The 14,466-nt window shown below is 36.2% G+C and overlaps 1 protein-coding gene across 1 annotated transcript; it reads left to right on the top strand.

The window, feature by feature from the left end:
• Positions 1-10,132: 10,132 nt before the first annotated feature.
• LOC115926488 (tripartite motif-containing protein 2-like) lies at positions 10,133-11,959 on the top strand. Its single transcript, XM_030991243.1, has 2 exons — positions 10,133-10,333; positions 10,424-11,959. Exons 1-2 carry the CDS (start codon positions 10,133-10,135, stop codon positions 11,957-11,959), a joined length of 1,737 nt encoding a protein of 578 aa, XP_030847103.1.
• Positions 11,960-14,466: the final 2,507 nt, after the last annotated feature.

Below are 14,466 nucleotides of genomic sequence, written 5' to 3'. Positions count from 1 at the left end.
TGTGCTTTCAGACCCGGTGAGTTGTAGCAATATTGATTCCTTCAAAGTTATAGAAAAGGCAAACTTATTGACAATCGCGAAACTAGTGAAATAACATTTAAGTGGAATTATTAATCAATAGATATCTTTATCCAAATCCCTACAAAATGACAGATCACTTGTAGGCGTAGCCTTGATACAAAAAAAATAGTGAAAACATGCAATCAAACAGTTTGGGAAAACAAGTATCATGTATCACAAAAATAAGAGTTATTTTGAGATCGTATAGCTATGGTCATCTGAACAATGGTGAGCAACTCGTCAATTGATTTGTAAATAGTCCTGAATATTTGTTTTGGTCAGTAATAGGAAATCCAATGTTGTCCTGTAAATTAATAAGTGAATGAATGCATTGCATCTTCATGAAACAAATCAAAATGAAACATATTGCAAAATACATAAACAACATGTTAATGGAAGACCATAAAATAGCCGAAATGGTGACACGATCGCAAAGTCTTTCAAGAAATCAACTTAAAGACAATTTGAATACGCTGCTGTATTGCGCGTATACAATTGCTAATCATGTGTTCTGATTACGTAATAGGCCTATGTCTTTCAATAGGTGACTTCCAAGGCCATATTGTAATTGCGTTTGATCTTTGCAATACTTTGCGCTCGAGTTGATATCAGAGACACGTTAAGATTAATTCCCTCAAGATTAAGATTACGAATTCTTCAATACATTTAAACATATTCTAATCAAATGTGGTCTAATAGCCAATAATAAACTGAGTAAACAAAATGTTTTTTGTTATTGTTTAAACTGCAAATGTTGGCGAGAAGCACATCTACAAAAAAACTAACAAACAAACAAACGCCCCCTGTAATATCATTTAAATAATCTACATATTTATGATGGCTATAGTTTGAGATCGTTTATCATAATATTAATGAATCATAACCAACGTAACATTAAAAAGCTCTGGAAATTTAAACACTGGGACAAACAAGGATGCTGATCGATTCAAGGGGGAGGAGTGGAAGGGGGAGTGCTGAGGGTAAAGGAAACACTAGAATGTTCATCTAATATCATACAAGAGTTTTTATCGTTATTAGACTAGAGGTCAAAACGATTGGAAAAAAGCAAATGTCTGCGTTCAGCAGTGTTTAGTATTTGTAACTTTTTCGAAAGCGAGCTGACCGTTTTTCGTATATGGATCTGTCCTTATTACGAATTGAACTGTTAATAGCTGAAGCTCGTTGTTTGTAGTTAACTTTCATGTACACACAGTGCACCCTCCACTGTGGGTTTTTTTAAAGGCCTACTATTCTTTTAATTTTATAACAGAAAAATAAAAACATAAAACAAAGTACAATGTATAGCATTAGTCACGTTGAGTCAGGAGTATTTTATATTCATTAAGTTATTATATATTTAGATATAGATTTCATTGTATTTAAAGGGAAAGTCCACCCTGAAATTAAGTTAGTTTTAATAGGAGTAGAAAAATGAGAGAAACAAGTCAGTGAAAGTTTGAGCAAATTCCGATTAAAAAATAAGGAAGTTAGGATTTTTGAAGTTGTGATCAATCAAACACAAATTGGCAACTCTATGACGTATCATGCGAGCTCAACTTCCATTTGCTCAGTACTAAAAAAATCTAAAATTTTCATTTTCCCTCAAGAAAAATTTCAACCATACATGCACCCTAAATATAATAATTGCAAATATGTTTCTATACTCCCCCTGCAAGGAACAAATATATATTCCGTCATCAATAACGAAGAAAACATGATTTTATGGAATATTATGCACAAAGCAAATGAAGGAGAGCTCGTATAATAAGTCACAGAGTTGCCAATTTGTATTTGATTGATCACAACTTCAATAATTCATAACTTTCTTATTTTCATTCAGAATTTGCTCAAACTTTCACTCACCTGATTTTCTTATTATTCTGCCTCTATCGAAACAAACCTATTTTGGGGGTGGACTTTCCCTTTAAGATAACTTTCCGATTGGGTTTTCCTAAGAGATGGGTAGAGGAAGATACAAACGAAGAATATAAGAGGGGCAATTATGGAAACAATAAACGGTATGCGAAATAAGAAGAGGTGTGCCGATATTATAGGGTTAATCTTGTTTCATTTTGTTATTATTATTATTATCATCAGTATTATCTTTGATAAGTATTTTTCTTATCTGTCTGTAGATATATTACTATTTCAACTTATTAATTTGTACATGTATGTCTGGGACCACTACTGGACATAAGCTCTTGAGCTTTCGTGGGCTATCCTGTTCAAGCTAACTTCATTTTGATCTGTTGTTATTGTATGTTGTATGTTGGAAGTTTGGCGAATAAATATAAACAATCAATATAGGCCTACATGTATATTATTAAGTAGTAGCACATACATGGTACGTATCCACTCATCAAGTAACATCGAACAATGCGATCAATTCGCATATCAAACAAGGTAAATTTGTTGAAAATTGTAAAATATAGTGAGAAAGAGATGGGGAACGATGGAGAGAGAGAGAGAGAGAGAGAGAGAGGGACAGAGAGAGAGAGAGAGTGAGAGAAAGCTTGTGAGTGTGTGTGAGAGAGATATAGAGAGAGGGAGAGAGGGAGAGAGAGAGAGGGAGAGAGAAAGGGGGGGGGGGGGGTAGACAAGTTGTGAAGAGTGGCGGGAGACTGTTTTTTTTTACACGGATGGCCAGCCAGCGCCGATGACCACTGCATTCGTAGAACAATACAAAGTGACCATTGCCATCTAGACCTTTTCATTTCATGCCACATGTCCAAAGAAAGGCCTTTTGTTGGACTGTCCATGACCTCTTCGGATTAATTTTTGCCCAGTTTAGAAGTCTGAATAATAATGGAATAAATGATAATAACGATCCGGAGGGATGACGGGGAAAAGGGGGAAGAGGGGGGGGGGGTACTCTTACGTACTCGACCCCCCCCCCCTTTTTTCGCAGGGGGGCCTATTTATTTCAAATCCTAGAATCGCCCCTTAATGATGAAATTATTTATTTTATTTATTATATTATTTTATTTTGTTAGTCATTTCTTCTTTAAAAAGCAGGGTAGGTCATTTAGTTTTAAAAAACTGCTTTACAATGACGCCCTGCTGCAACATACAAAATACATGAAAAAAAAACATGTTAGGTGACATTTTAGAAAATATCCATATACAAATAATAAGTGGTATATACATGTTTAAACAATAACATTGCGAGAGTTACAAAGGTAAGGAAAATACTGAACACGTAATTAGTAAAGTAAGATAACAACCTTGTGATTACAACACATTTTTACTAGAAATTTCATTTTAAAGACTGAAATAGAAAAGCTTATGAATTTTTGAAAAAGTATGTAAAACTAAGGAACATGGAAATCACAACAAAAATTGCCAATTTGGTTATCAGTTTGTGACATCATGTCCTCACTATTTACCAATTGCTTTATATAGTTTAATCCCATTAATTTCCCTTTTTATCCCCCAAAACTTGATTTCTCCATTATTTTGCCCATGTTGTATGATTTGTATCATATTGCGTGCATGAAATTTTACAAAATCTTTGTTGAACTTTGAAGAACTAATAATATTTTTCTAAACATTGAATATTCACAATTATTGATTTTTATATAAATAGTTTATCAAAATTCACATTTTTCATGATTAAACTGGAAAACAAAATTGGCTATATTAGTGCATCCACACAAAAACACATTACTATCAATCTAACTTGGATGCTGGTGTGAAGAAATGAGATTCTAAGGGGGGAAATAGGAAATTTATATTATCAATATGAAGAAAATAATAAGTGGATAGTGAGGACATGACGTCACAGACTCATGAGTGAGTTGCGAATTTGCATAGTGATTTTCAAAGTTTTTCATGTCATTAAAAATTCATAACTTTCTTATTGGTTATCTGATTTTGCTCAAACTCTTTTTGATTGGTTTGTTTGATTTGTCTGCTTCTATTGAAAGTAAGTTATTTTTGGAGTGGACTTGCCCTTTAACATCTTTTGGGAGTTTATTGTACAAAGAAGGAGCTACGTAAGAAAAACGACCGTTTTTGTAATCTGTTTTGGGTTGGGGAATCACAGTCCAATAGATCAACAGAGGACAGTATAACAAAAAATAGCGGTTAGAGAAGTGGGTTTGGCTTACGGTGACCAAAGATTCTATGTACAATGGAATACAGTCCCCACCTGCATGCTACCGAAGTAGGGATGTGCCAAAGAAAAATATGAAAACAAAATACAGTGGGAATGAAACTAAGAAAGACCACCAAAATAGGGGGGGGGGGGGCGTCTATGAGTTATACTATATATATATAAATATATATATATATATATATATATATATATATATATATATATATATATATATATATATATATATTTGTATACATGTATATAATATCATTGTTTTAGAATAAATACAGTCCTGCGGCGTTTGATTAAAAGTAATGAAATAAATAAAGTGAATAAAAATTAAAGAACCCTAGGAGATATCAAAATAAATAGATAAATAAACACACCAAACATTTATGAAGAAAATGACGGGTAATCAATTAATCTTATTTATCTATTCAATTTGTTTTTGTAATCAAGTTGGTGATATTGAAACACGGAAGGCCTGTTGTGTAGGCGCAGAGGTGTCACGTAGTAACCCAAGTTGAAGGTTCGAATCCCAGCCCGGCACTAAACGTTCTTTGCAAAGATATTAATCCACATTAGACACTTTCTATCCAAGTGAAAAATGGGTACATGCATGATCTCTGCCGGGGTAACAACAATTACTAGGATCATCATGAAGAAACTACGTTAATGCTGATCGAGATTTCCCTATGTAAACTAAATATTTATTGGTATTGGTTTAGCTAGTCATTAATGAAGATTGATTTTCCTTCATGTCCGTTATCAGTCAGGTAGCCAAAGGCTCATTCGCAGCATTTCATTTTGAAACCATAGGCGATGGCTGATATGGTTACGTAACTATCTATTCATAGTTTGTCATTTCTACTCGCTATTACGTAATCGTAGATGGGGCGCATGTCCATATCGTTTCTTTAAAATATTTGATCTTCATTAATGACTAACATTATGGTGTATCGTGCAAGAAGAAGAATGAAATGATATTAGCACATTTTAAAAACACCGACCGAAAAGCGGACCATTAAAACACTTGAAAAGGCATGATTCCTCTAGATAATGTAAATTCACCCTTTTTGTGCGATTGTGTAAAGAAGGGGAAGGGAGTGCGTTGATTACAGGGGCGGCGGGTCGACGGCCAAAATTGGGGGGGGGGCACCAACAAAAAGGGCACTTTCTGGAGAAAAAAGGGACACCTACAAAGGGAAAATATACAGTCTTTTAGTCATTGGTATATACCACTATATTGTGAAAAGGGGAAGGGGGCGTTGATTGCAGGGGCGGCGGAGCAACTTCCAGAGTGGGGGAGGAGAGAGGGGGGGGGGGGTGGGCACCAACAAAAAAGGGCACCTACAAAGGGAAATCTCAAATCAAAAATATACATAGTATTGTACATAGTCATTGGTATATACATACAGTTCACTAAACCATACATTGTGATTACATTATCAGGGATGATTTGAATATTCGTTTATCTTTATACACCACAAAAGATATTGCTTAGCATCGATCATACTTTGCAGTTGGGTGTGATGGTCTGAAAATTACATCTTATATCTTGATAAGCACATCATTTTTCTCATACAGAAAGATTGAAAAGACCTTTGATAAGTAATATAATAGTATCATCCATAAATGCGAGCGAGCTTTAGGGGAAATTGCTCTTAGTCGGTTAAAATTAGGGGCGCGTTTTATGATGAGAGGAAACGTGGACACTTATCGAAAGTGATAAGATAGTTCTTAGAAAAGAAAAGGAGCACGTTTTAAAATACAGAGGGTAAATATAAGAGATGAAAATCGGGCTCTTCTTACACCTACAAAAAGAGGCACTCACCAGGGATGAAAAGGGCACTTATGAGAATGGGAAATCGGCATTTTTCGACGGAAAAGGGACACCCATAAGATTTTGATAGGGGCATTTATAAGAGGTGAAAAGGGGCTTTTATGAAAAGGGGATATATCCCTTATTAGAAAGGAAAAGGGGCACGTATCATTGTTAAAAGGGAAATTATCAGTGGTGAAAAGGGGCACGTATCATTGTTAAAAGGGAAATTATCAGTGGTGAAAAAGGGCATGTATCATTGTTAAAAGGGAAATTATCAGTGGTGAAAAAGGGCACGTATCATTGTTAAAAGGGAAATTATCAGTGGTGAAAAAGGGCATGTATCATTGTTAAAAGGGAAATTATCAGTGGTGAAAAGGGGCACTTATCATTGTTAAAAGGGAAATTATCAGTGGTGAAAAAGGGCATGTATCATTGTTAAAAGGGAAATTATCAGTGGTGAAAAGGGGCACTTATCATTGTTAAAAGGGAAATTATCAGTGGTGAAAAGGGGCACTTATCATTGTTAAAAGGGAAATTATCAGTGGTGAAAAAGGGCATGTATCATTGTTAAAAGGGAAATTATCAGTGGTGAAAAGGGGCACTTATCGCACCTAAAAAGGGGCACTGACCAGATATGAAAAGGGTCACTTATTAGAGGTGAAAAGGGACACTCATCAGATTACCCAATTACTGAAACAAACGCTACGCCACCCGCTAGGGCAATAAAGAATATTAAAGGTCTAAGGTTTTTTCTTTTCCGGATGTGTTTAGCATCTTTAGCGCCATCTCCAACAATTCAACGGTAATCTCGAAGGAAGACCGTTCCACGAGATTTTCATCCGGGCCCCAGTAATTTAACTTTAGTTTTTGAAATGGGGGGGGGGGGGGGTAACAGTTATATAATTCATACGATATACGATCATACTATATTTTGCTCAACAGACGCTTGACAAATTGAGATCGACTTTTTAATGGGCGATTAATTTTAGGACGATTACAACCTCAATCAGCGTGTCTGTCAAAGGTTGCTGGGAATTCCCAGTACCTAAAAATAGGTTGACAAACTAAATATTACATAGATCCTACATGTATATAGTTTTGATCAGTATACAAGTACATCGTTAAGCCAAAGAGTATACACGTTTTCTAATTTGACATAACACCAAGACCGATACGTAGTGACGGAAAAAGAGGTGAGTTAACTAAAATGTCTGTGTCGTTTCCAAATTAAGAATATGGTAACATTAGTCAGTTTATATTTATATCAGACAATATTTAATATTACTATAGGCAAACACTTTTGAGGCTTTGTTTTTATCTGGTTGATAAAATCATCGTTTTCCTCAGAATAGGTTTAACTATTAGTAGAGAGCAATTGAGCTAAGACCAGCTTTGTAAACCATGAAGAAACAGGCTGCAAAAATAAAACTTAAAAAAAGAAAGCTTTGAAACCCAACAATAAGAGTTTAAAGATAAAGTTGAGTTCTGGTCATGTGATTGTATTGTGAAAGAAACGTTGTGAAATCGATCCCCCCCCCCTAAAAAAAAAAAAAATTGATCATAATAATATTTGTATTAGTGTGTACTGCAGGGTTCTGGAGATATTAAAATGATAAGAGATTTGGCCCAATCCTGGTAAAAGTAACAAGCACTGTACACAGAAAGATGTAGTCAGGACTACACAAACATGTGGCATAAAAATGAGGCCCATATTTTTAAGCTGACACATGTCATATTTAGAATCTAAAGGCATTTGAAGAGCCATGCTTGGCAGGGAACATTTTTATCTCTGATGTTCTTCCACACTTGCAAATAACAATGAAAACGCTCACAAATTATTCGTTACCTCTCCACAGAACTCAACTTTACCTTAAAGTCGTTGATCGTGAACCCGGAAGTAACGTTTTGTCGCGTTAGAAAACTTGGGATCATTTTGATATCGTTCACAAGTAGAACTTCTCAGTGTTTGCTTGTCTTGGGGCGCGGGGGGGGGGGGGGGGGGGGGGGAGGATGGGGAGGAGGGGGGATGTGACGATTTTGGTATGTTATTGTTATTGTTATTTAAATTACAAATTTGTCATGAGTTATTATTCTGACATGTTAATAAGATATGAATGCGACTATTAAATATTTCAGGTGACTATGCGATTTTAACTTAGCTTACATATCATCTTGTGATTCTGCTAGAGCAGAGCAATTTACCAAATTTCCTCTCTACAAACATGATTAATTTTAAAAAGTAGCATATCCAGTGTAAATAAAATGTATATAGTACTACTTTTGATACTTCATCAGCTTCAAGAATCAATACGAAATGTTACCTACAACGTTTTAGAGTTGTCCAAAGCCTAAACTCCATGTTAAGAATAAGGTATGTTTTTTGCACCATATCTGACGGTAGATCACGGATCATATTTTTTTCGATCAAATTTCATGACTTTGTAATACTTGGTGTCATGTACTCTAAATTAAAGGTACACATGCAGATGAATACTCGAGACAGATAAATAGATTACGTTTGATACTTTTTGGTAAAAGATTCCAAATCAAGTTGATTTCGCCAAGCGCATGGGCAGCTATACAATTGTGACTCATGGTATGACATCATCATCAATATATGATACTTTCTGTAAGATTAGCATGACTTGTTGCGATACATGCAATAATAATAAATAATAATACATAAGATTTACAAGGCGCAAAATCCACTTGACAGTCAAATGCTCAAGGCGCAGCTTGTGTAAAAGATGAAATACATACATGATACATTTATACAAAGTGCGATAGGAAAGGTACAGACATGAAAGGTTATGGTAATCAATTATAAGCTAAATTAAAAAGATATTTCTTAAGATTGTTTTTTAACACTTCAGCAGAACTGCTATTCTTAATCCATTGAGGGAGAGTATTCCATAATGAAGGCCCAGCATGAGCAAAGGTTCGCTCCCCATCTAGAGGTGTTGTGGTCTATTCTAGTGGATAGGTTGCTTGATTGTGAATAACATGGTTCGCGGTTCGAGTCTCACCACTGAATTAATGTCCTCCCACAAAATAGTACTCTACATTGGTCACTCTCCACCCATACCAGGTGTATAGTGTCTGAATGGGTACCGATATAGGAAGAAATTCCGTGGATGATTATGGGTATATTGGCTAAAGCGGTAGTAGTAATATGATTGCAGGGCCCTCGGGGAGATCAGTATGTGTACTGATGTAGATCTGGTTAGAAAAATGCATCATCATTAGTATGATGATTATTGATATTGTTATTATAATTATTATTATTATCATCATTACAATAATTCGTATTATAAATATAATTGTCATCATCATTATTATTATTATGTTTATTATTATGATTATCATTTTTCTCCATTGGAATGTACATTGACTGAAGAGCGACCAAGAAAACAGTTAGTTTTTTAATTCATTTTTTATTAATACATTATATTCATGAATAACTTATATATTTTTTTTTATCAATATCGGAAAATCAAACTGGGTACTCGTTATATTCTCTAGAAGAAAGGCATGAGGAATATGACAAACACTCATCTTTAAGGCCATTTAGAGTGACTCGGTAACATTGTTGAAGGTTGATGAATTTTTATTCACATAAAATGTAATTAAATTGTAATAACATAATTGGGAGAATTAAGGAATCGATCAGATCAGTTTTTCCCAATTTGTATCATTATCTTTATCTTGGATTATCTTTAATTGTACATCTAGCGTTGGAGTCCTACTTTAGCACCACTATCTCTCATCTGAACAATGTTACCAAGTCCCTTAACAAAAAAATGTTTAGCGTCCCCGCTCGCTTCCTTTTTTGGGGGGCGCCTCCTTTTTAAAGAAAAGAACACCTGAAAAACACAATGCTAAAATGATCTATTTTTGATTTTTTTTTTTTAAATAAAAGAAATGCCGGCGGCCATCTTGATAAATAGCCCGGCTGTCAGGGAAAATGTACCGAGCGACCATTTTGAGCGGCCATTTTGAAGAAAAAAGAAAGAAAAAAAAAGGCCTCCTCCTTCCTATTTTTCAAAAAGGCAGGACCCTAAACATGTTTTTTATATGAATCAAAGCTACACTGTACTAATCATTATGTTTTTTCCTTTTCTTTTATATCGTATTCCTGTAGAATTCGAATCATGTCTGACGCATTAAAGAATGTTATTGCTCAGAGTCTGGAGTGTCCTGTATGTCTGAATACCTTCATCGATCCGAAGATCCTGTCATGTTCTCACACCTACTGCAAGACCTGTCTGGACAGCCTTTTGGAATTTCATGGTAATGACCAGATGCTCCTATGCCCTGTCTGCAGAGCTGAAACCCAGGTCCCAAACCAAGATGTAAGCAAATTACCGGCAAATTTAGCTTTAAAGTCTCTCATAGAGGACGTGAAGAATCAATATCAATTTTGCTCAAATTGTAAATCCGAGGACAAGCCCCAAGCTGTTGTCTACTGTCAAGACTGTGGCAAATACCTCTGTGATACTTGCCACAACACACACTCTCAGTGGCAAGACTTCATCGGTCATGAGGTCTTAGCCATGGGTGAGATCGTATCAGGGAAGGTGTCAGTACGTAGATACCGTAAATGCAGGAAACACCCCAAAGAGGATGAGGAGTGCTTCTGTTCCGACTGCAGGAGATTCGCCTGCTTCAGGTGTGTTGTCATGGAGCATTCAAAGGAAGGACATGGGGTCATCGATGGAGCTGTTTTTGAAAGCAACCATATGAAGAGTATCGAGGACTTCAAATCTAAGGCGAGCAAGAAACGCTCTTGCTTTCAAAAATACGTAGATTTCATTGATGAACAGAAAGAGCGTGTGAGCAATGTTCGGAAGCAGTGTACAGATGATATCAACAAAGCATATGAAGAATCAATCCGGCAGTTGACAGAGAAGAAAGAAATCCTCATTGGTGAAGTCAAGGGTAGGACCGAAGGAGTAGAGAAAGAACTGGAAGAAATGAAGAAATCGGCTCAGGAGCACATCACTCACTTGACCACCATAGCTGACGTGGTAACCAATATGACAAAGATACCGTTAGATATGGATGCTTTGGCTGCACACGACACTCTATGTCAAGACTTACAAGAGGCTTTGAAACAAGAAGATCCTGACTACAGGCAGCCAATCCAATCGAGCAGGAAAGGAAAAAGTGTCAGTTTTCAGAGAAACGTTGGAAAAGACGAGCTAGGTCTCGGTAAGATTGCAAATGCAGTACTTGCAAAGAACATCGCTTTGCCTACTAAGGATAGCATGAGTGCCATGGTTGGTACACCAGACGGTAGGATGGCAGTGGGATGTAGCACAGGTGGCTTGGAGATCTTCTCTGCTGATGGTCAGCACCAGCAGACAGTTTTCAAGGATGTTAAGATTCATGGAGTAGGGTTCCTCTCTGATGATCGGTATGTTATACTTGATCCCTCAAACAATATCACACTGTACACATTCGAGTACACAAAGTTGAATGTAATGTTTGCGACTCTGAGTGCCGGTGTAGGTGGAATGGCTAAGCTCACTGTAGACAGTGATGACGAGATCTATGTTAGCTACAGGAAAGCCATGAAGATCCAGGTATTCTCACCAGCAGGTGGGAAGGCGATCAGGGAGATATGTGATGGGTATACACCTCTGCAGACTACTGGTTATAATGATCACCTGATCATCACATCCTGGGAAACAATACGATTGACTGACAAACAAGGTGTTGTTAAATATAAATTAACGAAACCGGGTTACCGTCCATACGCTGCTGTGTCTCAAGGTAATACAATCCTGATTGCGAAGGTAAAAGACCGCGTAGGTTTGGTCAGCATTGATGAGTACACTAACGAGCTGAAGCATATCAAGAACCTCGTCATTGATTACAAGCCTGAGAAGCCCGAAGAAAACTGGTACTATATCCAGCAGTACCGGTCAGGTGAGATCGCTTTCTGCACTCCTGATAGACTTTATATATTCCACTGAAAATAATGGATGCTCGTCCCTCCTTCACTTGCACTGTATGATATCACTGTCTTCAGGCCCGTAGGAAGACGGGAGAGGGGAGGGGTGAGATGTGTGCGACTATAGACCCCAATTTCTGGTCAAAACAGGCACGCTGAACAATTTAGAATAAGATAATATTTCGTTGAAAATAGACCCATCCTCTTATAGCCTTTTTTAAAAGCTTCTAACATGCCTGTTTTCTGTGACTTCGTAAAGTGTGTATAACATATAGTGGAATCAGTTGATTCTTCAAAGGGCCACTTTAACCAAAACGGGCTAAAAAATGACCAAAAAAAAAGACATATAGAATAATTTTTGACGGAGATTCCGAACATGACCATGATTTTTCTTAGAAATCATCAATAATTCTGGAATCTAGCTTTAAAAATGACGACTCAGAACGCTCAGCGAAAAAGAGCCCAGTTTCGGAGCTGTATTGCGCAATAGCATATGACGTCACTGCAGGAGCCTCTCCGGTGAAAAGGAGGGTGATTTAGGCATTTAAATGTCTTTAAAAAGGCAAAGTATGATATTAATTTTTTTAAAGACATTTATCCGAAAAATAATGTGCACTTGATAATCCCAGTACGTTTCTGGCAATTTTGTCATTCCTAACTATGAATTACAATGATATTGTAAGATCCTTAGTTGCAGGACAAATCGGACATTCCCGCAATGACGTTAAATGACATCAAGCCACGTGACCGTATTACCTTTTTTTTCGAGGGTCGTAGCCCAGGAAGCGTGATAGCTGTGAAAAATGGATGGGTATTATCATATTTTGGTCAATTTAGAGATTTTCTGAAAAATTAGAGGCTGGAATATTAATCAGTAGAGATGTATTCATGTTTTGAAAGGCTATGTTAGTTGGGTTGGAGTGGCCCTTTAACTAGGTGAAATCAAGTTTTGGTGACATGTAGATCAATTCGAATGACTATTTTACAGTCGAAGATAATAATCTTAGTAATGGACTTTCAATGTATTGCGGTTTAGTACAAATTAATGTTCTTTTCTTAATTTACTACAGAAAGCACAATGCACTTCAGTACTGTCCGATTAATCATACTAAATTCTATTTTTTTACCCAGAATCATGAGAGGAAATACCCCCTTTTCAAAATAACTTCTACTTCTTATAATTTATCGAGTTGTGTACTAAAGAGTTTCAGAGTTCTGAAAGTCGACAAATTGATCATCGTATGATATATGTTTATGTTTTATTTCTATGGACTATGATATCTTGTTTTCTGTTTTCCATGCTTACTTTCCGTCTGGTAAAGTACATGTGAGAACTTGTCATTTATTCACTTTTTGGAGTGTTGACTGTGTTTCCATTTCTAATAGTTTCTGTTCTTGATAGACATTAGCGTCAGTCGTACCTAAATTCATAAAAATAATAAAGTATTTAGAAAGTAATATCACTGAACTAATGAAAGCAGACAAATGAGAGATATTGGTCTCTATACGTTTAAGAAAAAATTGAAAATTTGTGATTCTAAAGCTACTCTCTGTTAGTTTTGTTTTAAAGATTTCATAAAACATCATCCAGCCATTTTCATTGTTATACCTATTGCCGAAATATGAAATTGTATACTTGTTCTTATAGGTCCTCCTGTGTGTAAATCAAGTACATTGTCGTCAAAACTATTTTTAAAGGAGGATATTTTGGGGACATTTCCAAAAGAAAAAAAGGATAGGTGATCGTAGTTAGGGTTGCCGATATATAAGGGGCTTAAAACTTTACAATTGCATTAATTTCTTTTTTAAAATTTGTTATTCCCCTCCCCCCGCCTCTTAAGCTTTCTTCATCAACGTGATGTCAGGTGGACTTCCCTTTTTATTATTTATTTATGTTAATTTGGAAAGATAAAAGCATTTTCGTGTGAATAGGTATCCACCGGGAATGCTGTTCATTTCCAAATATTCTTATATCCATAATTTTGTATAAGTTTTTGTTTCTTTCATATTACATGTAGGTATTTATTTGACCTTGTTTACCTTTCTGCTCGTGCTATTGCTATAATGATCATGACGTTATACATGTACATGCGTTGATTCTTAAGTTTAAGCACCAGAGGAACTTTGGGGATTTGAAATCGATATACACATATATAATTATGCCGCAAGCAATGCTGATTGTTGTAGTTTAACTTTTGGTTATTATTAAGCAGTGGACATCGGTTATCTGCACTTTTTTCCAACAATAAACTCCAGTTCCTCCCTTCCGTGACAAAGAGTGGCCCTGTATTGAGGATCTATTGATTATTTCAGCCCCATATGAGACCATGCCGATTCTGCAGTCACACCGCCAAACCGACTCCAAAACAGCCTCACAAACCTGTCCAAATCGACCATTTCTTTTCCATTCTGTGTATAAGTAAATGCTATTTCGTGTTCAGTCTCTGGTCGGTCTGGGCGTCGTTCCACAAGACCGTTATTCCTTGAAAGTTCACCGACATCTCCTTGAAACGCGTGTTAATCATAATA

The sequence above is a fragment of the Strongylocentrotus purpuratus genome, unplaced genomic scaffold (assembly GCF_000002235.5).
Source record: "Strongylocentrotus purpuratus isolate Spur 01 unplaced genomic scaffold, Spur_5.0 spur5_scaffold_2, whole genome shotgun sequence".
Taxonomy (NCBI): domain Eukaryota; kingdom Metazoa; phylum Echinodermata; class Echinoidea; order Camarodonta; family Strongylocentrotidae; genus Strongylocentrotus; species Strongylocentrotus purpuratus.
The sequence above is the reverse complement of the archived record's forward strand: the minus strand, read 5'-3'. Positions and strand labels throughout refer to the sequence as shown.